Consider the following 16,175-nt stretch of genomic DNA (forward strand, 5'->3'; position numbering starts at 1 on the left):
TTGGTTTTATAGTCTTTCAAAGCCTATTAGCAGGAGTAAATGATATCAGATTCTTCTATGCGTTTAGAGTCATTACAGCGATTTCAGGAAAAGTCAGCACATGTGCCCGATCAAATGCTCAGTGACATAAAACTCCTACCAGAATCTCCAGTACTCAGCTGCAAAGTAATTTTACAGATGTCATCCTGGCCCAGACAGGTAATAGGGATGGTACTTAGTATTGTCAAAATATGCTCCTTGCCATCCTCAGCAATTTGTAAGGACTCAGGCACAAACTGAAAATAAAGACAGATAATCAGTCTTAGGCTACATTCTTTTATGCCCTGACTTGTTTTGATGCAAGTGGTCACCAATTTAAGGCTGAAATGCATTTTCAGTTTTTGCTATTTAGAAGGAGGGTGCAGTTCCCATGCTTTGAAACTGTGAACAGAAGCCCAAAGGCGCATGGGGAAGAGAAAGTTTTCTGAAGATGCTATTCACAGTCTCTAGGCAGATACACAGTGGTAAGGAGCCTCAAAGGAGAGAATAACAGAGCAAAAAGTAGCCCAATATGGTTAAATGTGCTTGATTAATTAAATATTAATACACAAAACATTTTAATTAAAAATCAGCCCCAATGCTTGTCCATTATTATTACTGGATTTGAGAAAACAGACACATGTGCAAAATTTCTTTTGAAAACTCAAATATTTGTTATTGTAGCTCACTGGGGAAACCTACTGGGGAAATCTAGCATCAAGAGAGGAAGTAATTGCAAGATAAGTGAGAACATCACAGTCCAAGATTATTCAAGTCCCAAGATTGCATAAGCCCAACCACTCATATAGGCTTCTGCTCCCAAGTGAGGCTGCCAATGTGAACAGTTCACTCACATGGCCTGCTTAGGCTGAGGTTTTCTGGTCTTGCCTCCTAAAATGGTAGTACACAACCGTGATCTCAGTGGCTTTGCAGCCATAGCCAAGAAAAGTGATGGCGAACCTTTGAGAGACCAAGTGCCCAAACTGCAACCCAAAGGCCACTTATTTATCAGAAACTGCCAACACTACAATAAAACCTGAACAATGAGGTTTTAGTTTAGGGGAAAAAACCTCACAGTCAGTCCAAGCAAATACAGCACACTGACTGGCCATGTGAAAGCTTGGATGAGTCGCGGCTAGTGAGTTACAGCTCGTGACATCATCGCCTGGCGCCGCTACTCCTTTCTGAGCATGTGCATGGCCCCTATGTGTGTGTTATCCGATGCACAACTGCTGGGACAATGCTGGGGCGACTTGGCTCGCATGCCGACAGAGAGGGCTCTGCGTGCCCGCTGTGGCATGTGTGCCATAGGTTTGTCACCACTGGTCTACAACAAGTTTCCAACAAAAACTGATCTGGGGCAACAGAAGTAAGTGCCCATGCAGAGTCTAGAGTTTGAAGAACAAAAAGACCCTAGGACCAAACTTAAATAAATAAATAAATTATTTAAATTATCCAATGAACCATTTCTTTAAAACCCACCCATGGCCAACACATAGTTCCTCCTGCCCATCTCAAATTCATTCATATCATTTCTAAGGGGGAAGTAGAGTTGTAGCACCACAGCCAGCCAGCATTGCGTAATCCTTAAAGTGCGGGGACTGAGACTCTGGGGTCTGAATTCCAGTATCCTCTTAAGTTTCAATGGGTTACTTTGTGCCAGTCAGTGACTATCAGCCTAACCAACTGCAGAAGGCTATTGTGAGGATAAACATGTAGAGAGAGAGGGTTCTGTAAGTCACTGAGGGTTCTTCAGATGCAGGATATAAATAGAATAAAAAATACATAGTGGCCAAGTATGTAATGTGCTTCTTTTTGCTCTCGATGGTGATACAATTCCCATTTTCCTCCATATATATGGATATATACGGCAAACTAGAGATGAGGGTCCTAGACTTCCTAAAGTTTTCTGCTCCTGGAATAAAATATGCTCTTCTCTCTTCTTTTTTATATGAAACCTTATCTAGCAAAGCAGAGCTCTGAAACCATACCCTCACGTTTGTTGTGGGAAATTTCCTACTGGAAATTTAACTTGCGGTAGGCAAACATTGCAAGGGAAAAAAAAGATGACTTGTTTGCACTTGTTATACCACACTGGCAGCACCAGAGCTTCCATCGAGTTGCTTCTACTGTAGCACTATGCTTGACAGGCAAAGCAACCTGTGACCCAAGCCTGTAATGCTTCATATTGGTAGATAAATATGATAGACTGGGAATTTTGCAAGAATGGAATAGAGAAATGGATCGTCTCATTTTGCTTGGTCAGTGACTGAGACTTTGACATCTCTGCCTGTTAAATTATGGATCTTAAGCAACATCATATATATCTACTAGAAACCACAAAATATTTTTAAAAACAGATCGTCCAATTCAGTTAGTACAGTGCAGCTAATGTTCCTTCTCAGTGTATGTTTTGGCAATGCCCAGTAGTTTCATTTCGGGAGGATGTTATTATACAGATAAATTTTGTACAGAAACAGTCTTTAATGTTTGCTGATATACATGCTCTTTTAAATTATTTATCTGCCTCGTGGAGATAAGTGAGTGGTGAAAGGAAATGTATTGTCTATCCCTTTGGACAGCTAAAGGATTGATATTGCAATACTGGAAGGATAAATGCGCACCTTCTGTAATACAATGGACTGAGGACCTTGCAATAATTGAATTGGTGGCATTTGGATATCTGGTCCACTTCAGTTGAAGCCCATGTATAATTCCTAGTTGTATTTTCACATATATGCATTTCATATGCATTCATTGGTGTATGTATATATACAAATCCATGTAAGCAAATAAAAAAGCTAAAAGGAAAAAAGAACAAAATGCTTTGGCTTGGGCAATGTGTTCAAGAGGTTTTGCTGTTGTCTTTTTATGTTCTGTCTTCCCTCTTATTGCTAGGAGGGCGAGCTAACTAGATCTTGGATCACTGCCACTGAAAGATAAGGCAAAATTGCTATTTTTGTGACTCACTGAGATTTCTGCTTCACTCTCCACCATTCTGCCAAATTAGCTACTCTAATTGCTTATTAAGTAGACATTGTCTTAATTTCCAAATGTTACCTTTTTCTTTTGAACATCGTCAGTAATTACAAAATCATTTTCAGGTATAGTTGGGTAATTGTTTCCTATTTCTGATGCAGAAGAAAAAAGACCTTTTGAAAAATCCTAATAAGTAACAGCATGGAATCGATTTGTTCAGTGCAGTGCAGTGCAGAGTTACTCGTGGAAAAAAAGTTAATTAGAATGTGCTGAGGTGTATATTAGCATAATTAGCTGGGCACGTGGCTTGCACATTATTCCACTTCATGTGTGCAAGTGAAAGGAAAATGCAGTGATGTGAATACATGATCCTTGTACTGGGTCTAACCATCACTTGGTTCATCTGGCTCAATATTACCTACTCTACTGGTGGTGGCAGTCCAGAGTCCCAGGCAAGGTTGATATCCTAGTCCTGCTACCTGAGACCCTCTGACTGGGGATGCTCAAGCAGGGAAGAAGAAAAACATGTCCCTACAGATGTTGTTGGGCTGCAGCTCTTATAATTCCCGATCATTGGTCATGCTTTTCAGGCTTGGTGGGAGGTAGAGTACAGGACCATTTGGAGGGCCAGTTGTTCTCCACCTCTGTGCATGAGACCAATCAGAGCCTGTATTCCCGCCCTGAATAATGGCCCCTCCTCAGGTTCCTCAGTTCTCCTCCATGTTGTGACAAAGAAAGAATAATACATGACTAGGTTAGATTATCAGTGAATTAACATTATCTTCCCAGTGGTATAACTATAGTACAGATTACTGCACCCTGTGTGGGTTTTAGCAGGAAAAAAAATTAAACAGCTCTCCAAAGTCTATCAGTGTTTGCCACTCTGCCCCACCTGCTCCTTTGAAGGAAAAGTAGGTCTTCCTTCCATTCTTACTCTAAAGTAAGAGCAAGGTGTCCTGTCTGGATTGGGATCTTAACATGGAAGCAGGGGGATTTAACCTTTTACTCTCCACTGTGCCCTCGGGACCTTTGTGCTTTGTGCTAGAGTTAAACAAGGAAGAGAGATGCAGGTGTTAGCGACCCCTTCAGAGTAATGCACATCTTGCCCCTGCGTAATAACTTCCTCCCTCTGAACCAAGTGAAACAGTACACTGGGGAAGAATCAGGGTGGATCCAGTGCTTGCTTTTGCATCTTCACTTGCTGACAGTCATGCTGGCGTGGGTGTGGCGAGGACATGATGGAAATCCCAAAGGAATGGATGGCCCAATATGGGCCAGGAGGGTCCAGAGTTTTCCCCAGTGCAGTGGTCTCAGCAGTCCATTGTGTCCTATCAGGAGTGTGGGAATGGGAAATGAGTTTTCAAAAGCTAATACACCCAAGTAAATAATGCCCAGGAGTGTGGTTTTGCTGTTAGGTTTCTAATCAAAGGCATTATGTATGAGCCACAGTGAGGCCTATAATGCATAACAATTATCCCATAAATAATAATGGTGGACTTAGTATGCATGTCCTTTGTTTTTATAGGTTTCGCTTTTGAAAACTAATCTGTACTTCAACTTCCATAATGAGAGGGTAGTTTTTTTGCTCAGTTATTTATACTGCATTCCAAAATAAGTGAATGTGTGGGAGAAAGAAAAGCTCTCCTATTAAATCCCTGCTCCCAAATGGACAGTTGAGGTCAGGACATGTTTTAGCCTACTAAAATTTTCCATTAACATAATGGGAGGCTTGCCCCCTTTTCCTGAGAAAGGCAGGTTGCACCTTTCAGAAAATGCAAAGGCTCTAGATCAGGCTAATCACACCAGGGTTTTCAAAAGATTGTCCATTTAAAGACCTAACAACTTCCATTGTGCATGATGGGTGTGACGCATCTGCCACTGGAGAGACATTATGTCTGAATAATGCACAGAGCTGTGTATCTGCCTTAAGTCTGCCCGTAACTATTCTTCGCAAGGTGAATGAACGTGCAACACTTTCATAATGCATTTTCCAGCACCTTGATGTTAATGCTGTTAGTGCTTTTAGAATGCCTGATAGATTGATGCATAGAACTACAGGCAATTTATTGAGACATATTCTCCTTGGGCCCCTGGAAGCACCCTGTTTATAATCACCAAAGCCAATTTTACGATGTGTTGTCTTGTGGAGCAAGGTGGTTAATAAAGAAATCTCCATCAAGGATATGCTAGAGAAGTTTGTTAAATGAGGTGTTTTGTTGTTACCTTAATCCCAGCATAGAATCCATCGCTTTCTTCAGCAAAAGTCTGGTGATCAGGTGAGTCCCACCTAAAAGATGTGACAGTGCAAAAGACCTGCAATAAATAAATCATCCGTGTTACAACTCATTGTCACTTTTAAATGTAGAGCTTCAGAAAAATGACTGAATATGCTATAAAGCTTATGAAGGCTTGGTTAGGATATTTTTGATTATGAAGGCTACTTCCATTGCTGTTCCTTGCTCTCTGCTGCTTGCTGACTCCCCTGCAGACAGTTGGCCAGTGTTCCCCTGCTGAGCAGGAAATACACAGGGGCAGACCCGCAGACACAGAGCACCCTGGTCCTAAAAAATATCCTTGTGTGTCTTTTGTATATATTAAAAAGTGATACCATCCTAAGAATGGCCAGGCAGGATGCTACAGAAGCTTGTTTGGTGATGACCTTGAAATTAGGACAACTGTTAGTTAAGGAAGAGAAAATGAGAGCGGCTTAAATTTGATGCAGTGATAGTGTATTTTCTGCAGTTGTACAAGTGTTAAACCAGTATTTTCTGCAGAAATGTAAAACAGGATCAACAGAAATGTTGAAACAGAAAACAGGAACAACAAACATAAAACATCCAACAAATTTTTATAGATTTATGGAAAGGTTTATATCAAATACAAGCCCTTTATCAGCTTTTCTATTTGAGACATTTCTTGTGCACTTATGATTCCTTACTAATAACTGATTATACATTTTTTAAATGACAATGTCCAAGTTTACTTCTTTTTTTAAAAAGCACATTCCTGGGTTTTAATTATTTATTTTGGCTTAGTTTGGTTTAAGAGTGGGAAAAATGGGTAGTGTTTGTGAAAGTGAAAGGAAAGGCATTTTCCCATGTGTGTAACTGTGATGTTCCATGACAGCATAGCATATATATCTATAGCTTAGGTTATATATTTTGGGGTATGCATGTTATTTATATTTATATTGCTGTATTTATAGATTTTGCAGTGAGCAGCCCAGAGACAAAAGTGATTGGATGGGCTAGAAATATCCCAAATAAATAAATAATAAATAAATCTAGCAAAAGGGCAAGAAGAGAAACCTCTTTGTAGGGCCTTTGAATCACAATTCTGTGACAAAACTGAAAGCATATACAGCAATTGATATTCTTGTGTACAAAAAGTCCTATGCATTTACTATGAGCAGCACTGAAACATTTGGGACACATGCAGCAGTGAAGAACATGCATCTGCTCTTAGGATCAGGCCCATTTATTCAGGGTGCCATCTAGGCAGGAATCCAAGTGGTTGGTTCCCTTGATGGTCACACTCGTGGCTGCTGCCACACGTACCTCAGATTTGATCTGCCAGGATTTATGATTCACGGTGACAAAATGACAAAAGAGAAGATGAAATTGCCAGAAGAGAAATGAGACCTATCATATGCTTTATGGTGATAGCTACATGTCTTAAAAAGCCATGAGCCACCAGAACTGGGACTTCTGATGTATGACATTTTGTAGTGGGAAGGGAAGGAAGGCAACCAAAGTGAGGAGGCCCAGCCAGGAGTGAGGTGAGCTGTTGAGCATTATCACTGAGGAAGGATCCTGGAGTCTTCCCATCCCTGCCAGGTACCGACCCTTCACACTCTACATCCTTCCTACATACACGTGTTCATATGACCACATTCTAGGTGATCAGATCCAAGAAGTGCTCTACATTTATTTCATTATCTCTCCTTCCTTTATAGCCCCTGATGAGGGAGAAGTAGTGAGTAGGCTGTCCATCTGGGGCAATGAATTGGAGACTACAGCAAAGATCCAAAGAACTGCTGAATTTAGTTTGGTCATACATTCTGTGGACAACAGCAGATGGCAAAAGACTCAGAAGATGAGAGAGTTGTCAAGTCGTTTTGTGATTTGTCAGGAGGTCTGCTGCTCAAAACATCTCACAGGGGAGCACAACCTCCTGATATAGTCACATGCTATGTATCACCTTAAGTAGCTTTTTGGGTCATAGCTTCAGGGGTGGTAAGAGGAGACCATAAGCTGATTTTTTCCAGGCCAAAGAAATTCTATCAAAGAACCCAAGTACTTGCACTCTTTGTTGTGGAAAGCTGGAGTACAGAAATAATAGATGTCATCTGGAAACATGTTACCTTTTGTCCTATATACACGGAGCAGTAGCTTAGGCTAAAAGTAACCCATTCTAGAAACATAAAAGCCAGGCTTTATATCACATGCTAAGCTTTGATCATGAGAAGCAGTTTGCTTCGTTTCACCCAATATACAACCCCTGTCCAAGTGATAAGGCTACAAACAACAGCAAGGTTTATTTTTCAGAAAGCAAGAGAGATCAGGCCAATTATGTTTGTTCATACAGCAGCAATACAATTGTTATCTCCAGTGAAGCAGCACACAATCTGCTATCTTAATGACTTCCCCAGCCAATAAATAAATAAATCATCTTTTCTTTTCCAAAACTAAATTAGGAATCCCTTTTCCTTGTGGGGAAAATCTGTAACACTTGAACTGATCCATTTAGCAACAGTTTTGGAAGGGGGCAGTAAAAGTAGACATAATATTATCTCTTTTATCAATTCCAAATTGTACATGCAAATAGTGCCATTTGAAATTGTAACAAAAGTAAATGTTGAAGTAGCAAAACATGTGAGGAGGTGTGAGGGAAGATAATGAATTTTCAAATAAGACTAACAACTCCCCCACCATGGAACTAAGTTTGATCAAGTCCAGTCTAGGATTCTGTCTCCAGGAGAGCCAGATTCCTCAGAAAACTGAGAGATCAGTCCCAATATTATGCAGTGCTCATATTAGCATTTCCCAGCATTTAATATCATGGGGATTCCACTTCACTGTCATGTCTAATAGCCACTGATAAACTTACTTAGTCACATTTTACATAAGGCTGCTGTGAATTTTCACATTTTATTGTAGCATGTGATGCCATAAATTAACTGAAAAGGAATGCATTTACTGACATATTATGCCATTTCTGTGCTGACTGACATAATCCAATTCTGGGCCCAATTCAATCTACTGATTTTAGCCTTCAAAGTCCTAAATATTATTTTAGATTTTACATTGTTTTAATTTTTGTTGAACTGACCCAAAAAATTTGGCTATTGGTCAATATAAAAATATGATAAATAAATAAATGGCTTGAGGCCAGATTCTCAATGGGAGCTCCTTTCCCCGTATCGATTCTCATCAGAGGCCCTTCTGCAGGCGACCTTGCCAAACGAGGGTAGGTGCAAGAGAGGAGGCCTTTTCTGTGGTGGAATGTCTTCCCAAGACAGGTGCCTTGCACCTGCACTATCACCTGAATGATTCTCCCAGGTGTTTTAAGAACTGGACTTTTCAAAGATCTTAGAAGTCTTATTGTGCTACTAGTTTTCCATGCTTTAGTCCTTTCGCTCCTGGCTACTTCTGCTTGGGGTTTTTTTTGGCGGGGGGGGTGGTTGTTTATAATGTTTTCTCAACCATCCCATCTCACTGTTTGCAGGCTATGTTTTCATTCATCACTCAGGAAATTTTTGAGACTGGAGAGTTCAAAAGTGCAATAAATTTCATTGTAGGACCACAACTTCTGTGACCTTCATGCTCTGCATTTGAGCTTCTTAGGGCTAAGCTACACATTACATTAAGCACATGATTGAAGCTCATCTCAATTTTTACTGTTAGGAAAGCAAGCAGAACCCCAACTTGGATAGGGACCATGGCAATCCAGGATGGAATGTTAAATCTCCTCACTACCCATTCCCTTCATCAAAATAGTGCTGGAGAAGACTCCATTTGACATGACATTTCATACATAGCATTATCTCAGTTCTTTGTCATTATTTAAAGGAAGCATGAGGAACTTGATCTGGATTAGGATCATAGTGAGAGGAAGCAAGACTTCAACACTTTGCCCCCCCTGCTGGTCTGGTTTAGAGACCCTGTGGCTGCACTTTGCATTGGGAAAACCCCCCTCCTTTGCTTCAGTGGGAGCTTTTCCCTTAAGCAAAGTGCAGACGCAGGGCTCCCGATTTGATGACTATACACAGGGGGGCACAATGTGTGTTAATATAGCACACCATTGAACCCTTAGAAATTCTGTTAGCCAGTATGATATGCAGGTTATAGCCCTCTGGTGTGATGCAGCAGGCCTTTTATATTCTTGTGATAAGGGAACAGTTTCTCTCTATTAACTTTTTCAGCAGTGTTCATAATTTTACAAGCCTCTTTTTCCTAGCTGACACAGTTGAACATTCCAGTGAGAAACTCTAATAAAAGAGCAGTCCTGCTACTGCATTCGTGCAATATAATGCAATGCTTCATGAGCTGTTTTGATTTCTTTGTTGTGGTTGACATTTCAAGCAAAACATTGCTAACACAGGAGCCTTGTTGGCAAAGTCTGTCTTAAAACCTCTTTCTGGAGATACTGTTTCAGCAGCTGAAGGCAAAGGCTGTTTTTGTTTCATCTTGCTTTGGTCTGAAAAAAATTGCTTGATTTTGAAATGTATCTTCAGTAGCATAACATCGGTCTTGAAAATGGATGAGTATCACACAGTTCTATTTCCTCTTTGCGGCTTTTGTCACACGTTGTGAGGTGACATGAACCGATATGTAGTGTATCTTCTGAACTGCAAGACTGTAACCAATGAAACGGGGTGATATACCCTTAATTCATCTTGTATGCACTTTCTTCCAAAAAGAGAAAAAGAAAAATTAATAAGGGGGCCATTCAGGGCTCTCTGTGTCAGATGTATGAACGCCTCTGCACTCATAGGCATACTGGAATCCAGTGCAAAAAGGAAGTTTGCTGCATCTCACTCAATGTACTTTATCTAGTCAGCCACTTTTGGCCATCTAGAAGTGCGGACATTCAGATGGAAATTGGCTGAGGATCCAGTGGGAATTGGCATAACCCACGGACCCCAGTCTTCTCCCCTTCCTCCCTCCCCCCTCCAGCAGGCCCCATTCCCCACCCCCACCCCCACCCCCACCCTGAGGCCCAGCTGGAGAAGCAGCTGGCTTGGCTTTTCCATGGAATCTCATCCTGCACTGGGTAAGTGTCAGCCTGAGTTCAAAGACTTATGCTTATCTCCATAGGGTTGCACCCTACAGCGTGCTTCTATGCATTCCAAAATCTTTGCCTTTTCCTGTACACATACTCAAACATGTACATTATGTCAAATGCACTTTTGCTTTGTTTTACAGAACACATGTTGGTCTCACAAATGAAGTTGTTTGCATGACAAACATGTTTGTGTTCACATTTAGAGCTTGGACATGCAAATTCCTTAAATTAAAAAAAATGGCAAACAACGGTCTCACACATCCATGTTTGTAGTTCTGTAAGAGTAGATTAGCACCTTGATCCTTAATAGATTATGTACATATGTGAGTTATTTCAGTAGGCTCAATCTATGGCTCAGTACTTGATATTGCAGTTTGCTGATATTTGCCCATATTTTTTACACTGGGATCAGCTTTTTCCTTCAAAACTGGGACTCGACCAAACATTATGCCAGGAAGTGGTAGAGGCATACTTTCCAGGCTGAGCATTCTCACTCCAGTCATCAGTATCTCCAGATGGACTGGGAAAGACTTATGCCTGAGACCTGGGGCAGTCGCTGGCAATTGGTATAGGCAATTCTGGGCCACATGGACTAAGGATGAGGCTCTGGGCCAGGCTACATGTTCTTCAGATCACACATGGAAGAGCAGGTGCATGTTTGGCTTATTTAGGTATTATCAGCTTATCAACTTAAATGAAGGGAGATGTGTTTTCTTGGAATTTCAGAATGAAAATGAAAAGTGGTGTTCAGCTACTGCCTCTCACAGCTTCATGGTCTTGCTCTGAATTGTCAGTCATAAATATGTCCAGCATACATAGGTCTGCTATGCATAATTTGCATAATGTTTAGTTCGGCTTTCTGTATAAGGCAGTTTCCAATGTTTCGTGGGAACCAAGGAAATGTTTCCCAGTTCTTCAGTAAGATTGATCCAATGCAAATATTGTAAAAAAAAATCTAGCGTCACCTAAAGTAGCCTGACTTGGTTTGCATAACACAGGAGCCCACTGTGCTTTGATGTACCTACAGGGTGTGTCGTGTCATGTCAGGCACCCACAGCACTAATTCCACATGAATCCTGCGGGCAGCCAGTTTGCTGTGGTTAGTCGCATCATGTGAATCCAGGCAGGAGGGGCTGCTTGAGAGTTCAGCACAAATAACCCGTAGCATGTTTTACAGTTATGGTGCCAATAAGCACCCAGCATGATGCAGTAGCACGAACAGTTCAATTATGTTGGGCTGTTGTGATGTGCAAACAGGATTGGTGTGTGATCCACAAGAATCATGAAGGTTAATAAGCTATTAGCAATTCTAAAGTTACATACTCAGTACCCATTATACGAGGTGCAAAAGCCCTTCTTTGGTAAGTTCCAATTATCTACTACTACTATTCAGGTTAACATTTCTCACAATAATCAGATATGTGTATAGGTCACTGATCTACAGTCCTGACAGTTTGTCACATAATTACCAAGATAGTTTCCCTCATGAGTTTCTTGCCTTCAGCTGAATATTGGTTCCTGCTCTGTAACTCAGAAATCAGAGAATTCCCCCTCCTTTTATCATTTTGTCATTTCAAGAGCAAGAAATAGAAAAAGCACCCTACCACCTGTGTGGTAGTCAAGACAACATCGACTGACTATATGATTGGTATCCCCACCCCTCAGAGCTTTGCAAGAAAACCAGATTCTGCTTAACCATAGCATCTTTACATGTTGGCACTCTATTAAGGAGGCTGGCTTCTTCGGCCAACCACAACGGTGATGGAGCTCCACAGATGGACACAGGGGGCTTTTTGCTCATTCACAACTAGCAAGGGGCAAAAGGTCTGCCTTGTTGAATAACAGCTCTTGTATGGTATCCTACAGTTCCAGGTGAAGCTTATTATGCCCATTTAAAGTGATCTGAAGTGTTCTTTAGACATCAGAACAAGTGAGTTTATCAGTTTATTAGAAACACTCTGCTGCCTATCTGAGACTGAATGCTAGTCCATGACCAGGTTCAGACAATGTGCTGAGAGTCATCATGGTTATATAACCCACAATGAGTCTGTGGGTAGGGATGAAATAGGAATGCAGTTAAGATGTCAACAACTCCCTGATTCCGCCGATCAGCCCAGTGCTGGCATCAGCTCACTATGAAACAAATGGAGCCATCATGCAGTTTTCCACTTTTAAAGTGGGCTGCAGTTTGCTTTTTTATTTCTATTTGTGCACATTCTGGCCATGGAAAACATCTCTGCTCAGCCTCCTTTCAGCTCTCAAGGCAGCAAGGAGCAGAAAGTCCACTGAGCATAAGCAGGTTGGGCTTCTCAATTTCCCTCATTCTCCTCTGCCAGATTACACATCCAAGCCCCATTTGTGGGTTGTCATGTCATGCGAACATGGGTTATGCAAAAGTTAAGAACCCTTGCCTATATTTTAATCAGCCCATGCATTATGCAATGGTTGCACATTCAAAATGGCAGCCACCTGTGTCCCACATGCTCCACAGTGTCAACATGGTGACTTGGCATGCCAGGTGAACAGCCCCAGGCTAGGGATGCTTGATAGTTTTTCTTTTCTAGGATTCTATTAAAAAGTAAGATGGAAAATCAAGATTTAATTACACAGTTAGGATAGAAACTTATGCTTAGACATGAAAAAAAAAATAAAAAAGCTGTACTGTGCTGTGAATTGTAGAACTTATTTTCTGTCTAAACATATGTAAGATTGCCCACTTAAACATATATTAAAACTTGTATTTGGAAACTTTGAGTGGTTTCTTTTCCCAGTTGTGGATTTATGAATATGTAAACAAAACCCAATTATGAGTAAACCCATGCTAAGGAAAATGATACCGAAGAACAGGCTGGCTGCATCTCTTCCCAGAACAATCTAATTGTTAACACATTGTGAATTCTGGAGTTCACCAGGGTGAGGCTGTGCACTTCTCTATACATTCAGGGGTTGTGGGAATGCTAAGACTTCCAGTGCTGCTTCATTGCCCAGCAAATATTATGCAGCTGGTTTAAGTTGGCATTGTTCAGTATAAGCTTTTTGGAGAGGCCTTGGTAGCTAGGGCAAGGTCAGTAACTCATGTGTGTGACTCCTTAGGGAGTCTATGCAGAATCCTAGGACATTGAAGCTGGGCAGGGCCAGGAAGGCCATGAGATCGAACCCGCTGCTCAGTGCAGGGCTCCAAGGTAAAGCACTCTTGACCAATGGCTTGGCACCGTATTTTGCTCTTGAATGCCTCCAGTGTAGGAAAGCCTATGACCTCCCTAGGTAATTGGTTCCAGTTTCATATTTCTCTAGCAGTCAGGAAGTTTTCCCTGCTGTTCAGCTCTAATCTGGCTTCCTGTAACTTGAATCCATTCTTACATGTCCTACACTCTGGGGTGATTGAAAAGAGAACCTGACCTTCCTTTCTGTGAAAGACTTTCAATTAATTATCATGACCTCCTCCTCAGTCTTTTCTTCTCAAGGCTACACATGCCCAGTTCTTCCAGTCTGTCCTAGGGCTTTGTTTCCAGTCCCCCTGTTTGTTGTCTCCCTCTGAACTCAGAACTGGGCACAGTACTCAAGATAGGGCCTAACCAGTGCTGAGTAGAGGGGAACTAGTACTTCACTTGATTTGGAAGTTTTACTTGTATTAATGCAGTCCAAAGAAGCATTTGGCTTGTTTGCAGCCACATCACACTGTTGACTCGTATTCAATCTGTAATGCAACGGCAACAGTTCCAGGAGCCTTAACACTTATAGGACTGTTGAGTCAAGTACCACCCATTTTGTAGCTATGAATTTAGTTTCTTTTTCCTAGATGCAGAGAGTGGCATATGTCACTATTACATTTCATTCTGTGGATTTCAGCCCAGGGCTGCAACCTATCAAGATCACCTAGAATCTTGTACTATCTTCCAGGGTATTAGTTATCCCACCCAGTTTTGTGTATTCTGCAAATCTGGTAAGCATCCCTGTGCCTACTCTTACAAACCATAAATAAAAATGTTGAAAGACACCAGGCTCAGGACTAACACTCATTTTTGTCTTCCCAGTTTAAGAAGTTGTCATTGAAGAGCACTTTTTGTGTCTGATTCTGTAGCTCTGTGGGTCTACCTGATCGTTGTTCCCTTTATTCCACTTTTAGATAGTTTTCTGATCAGGATATCATGGGGCACTTAGTCAAAAGCTTTGCTGAAGTTGAGTTATATTATGTCCACAGCATTCCCACAGTCCATCACAGAGGCTACAATCAAAAATTGAGAAGAGATTAGTCTTTCAGGATTTGTTTTTCATAAATCCATCTGGGTTTCTAGCAATCACTGCTTTCAATGTGATTGCAGATGGACTGCTTTATACGTAATCTGCTTCAGAATTTCCCAAAGGATCGATGTCAGATTGACTACCCTGTGCTTCCCAGCTTCATCCCTTTCCCCTCTTTTTAAAGATAGGGATAACATTTGCCCTCCTCCAGTCTTCCTCTGGAACTTCAACATCCATGATTTCGCAAATACAATAGTCAGTGGTTGCAAGTTCCTTTATTCCTTGAGGATGCATTTCACTTAGCCCTGGAAATTTATGCAAATGAAAGCCCCCTACACATTGCACCTTATCCTTGATGCAAAGAGGGTAAGTTTGTACAGTGAATAGTTAACCTATGAAATTCACTTCCTCAAGATGTAGCAATGGCCACTGAATTGTATGGCTATAAAAGGAATTAGATTAATTCCTAGAGGAGAAGGGTGCCAGTGACCACTCATCATGATGGCTAAAGGCTACTACAGTGTCAGAGAAACAGCATGCTTATGTGCACTGGTGGTTAGGGAATATACATGGACTTTATTGTTGCATTCACATCCTGCTTACAGGATCCTGTGGCTAGCTGGTTAGTTTCTGTGTGAACTGAATGGTGGCCTGGGCAGACCTGAGTCTGAGCCAGCACGGCTGCTTTATTTTGTTACCTAATACAATGCGCTACTCCTTTCGTAAAAGACCATATGATGCCATGCATTTTTGGGATTTCCCACACAAAGCGTTGTTCACCAAGTTATCCAGAAAGATTACTGCAAAGCCAAAGTCATTTGTAATGGAGATTAGGCATAATATAGAAAGAGTGCTGTGTTTTTATTCCTAACAAAACTCTCAAGCAGTGTAAATCCCTTCTTTTGAAATCTCAATGTGAAAATTCCTTAGAAAACACCAGAAATCTTCCTAATAGCAATGGCTGTTACGTATTTAGAGTTAATGTTCAGTTGTCAAAAGCTATAATTAAAAGTGAAAACATCTTTCCTTGTCCCCTCATAGCAGAAGCTAAGAAACTTTCTTGCTCATCTAAATGCAAAGATAAATCAGTTTATAAGCTTATGCACAGTGCTAACTTTTTTTTTACAAGTGCATTTGTAAATAGTGTAACCCATCAGCAAGATGGCCATTGCCACCAGCAAAGTGAGAAAAGGAAAAAGAAGCAATTTTGCATAAGCCCTTTACAAAATGTATGCCATCTCACTGCATGAACTTTCAAATTGCTGTGCAGAGCAAAACCTGGCCAGTTTCTTTGGCACATCCTGCTTTCTTAGCATTACCCATTGTGCACACTGTGCCTGCTGTAATTTACAGATGGCTGTACCTCCAGGTATGGAATGACCTCTGTCAATATAATCTAAATAGGGCTTGGGACTGCTACGGTTTCAACTCAGATGGAATGGGCTGTGTTGAGTGTTTACGTGGGGAAAGTGGCATATTCTAGATTTATTTATTAAAGCTGCAGTAGTTTCACTAACATTTTGCTGCTGACATAGTTTCCCAAATGGCATAATTGGGACCTAAAGTATGGGGAAATGTTCTTATAAACATTATGAGGAAATGGCTTTGGCTATTTAATCTAAAGAGATGCTAATAAAAGTTCAAACTCC

The 16,175-nt window shown here is 41.1% G+C and overlaps 1 protein-coding gene across 1 annotated transcript in view; it reads right to left on the reverse strand.

The window, feature by feature from the left end:
* LOC123027556 (von Willebrand factor D and EGF domain-containing protein-like) overlaps positions 1-16,175 on the reverse strand; it is an 84,050-nt gene that overhangs the window by 555 nt on the left and 67,320 nt on the right. The window contains exon 6 of the mRNA XM_044438490.1: positions 140-275. Within this exon, the coding sequence (XP_044294425.1) occupies positions 140-275 (136 nt within the window). The remainder of the gene's footprint in view (positions 1-139; positions 276-16,175) is intronic.

Source organism: Varanus komodoensis, unplaced genomic scaffold (genome assembly GCF_004798865.1).
Source record: "Varanus komodoensis strain SLA01 unplaced genomic scaffold, ASM479886v1 scaffold32, whole genome shotgun sequence".
In the NCBI taxonomy this organism is placed as follows: domain Eukaryota; kingdom Metazoa; phylum Chordata; class Lepidosauria; order Squamata; family Varanidae; genus Varanus; species Varanus komodoensis.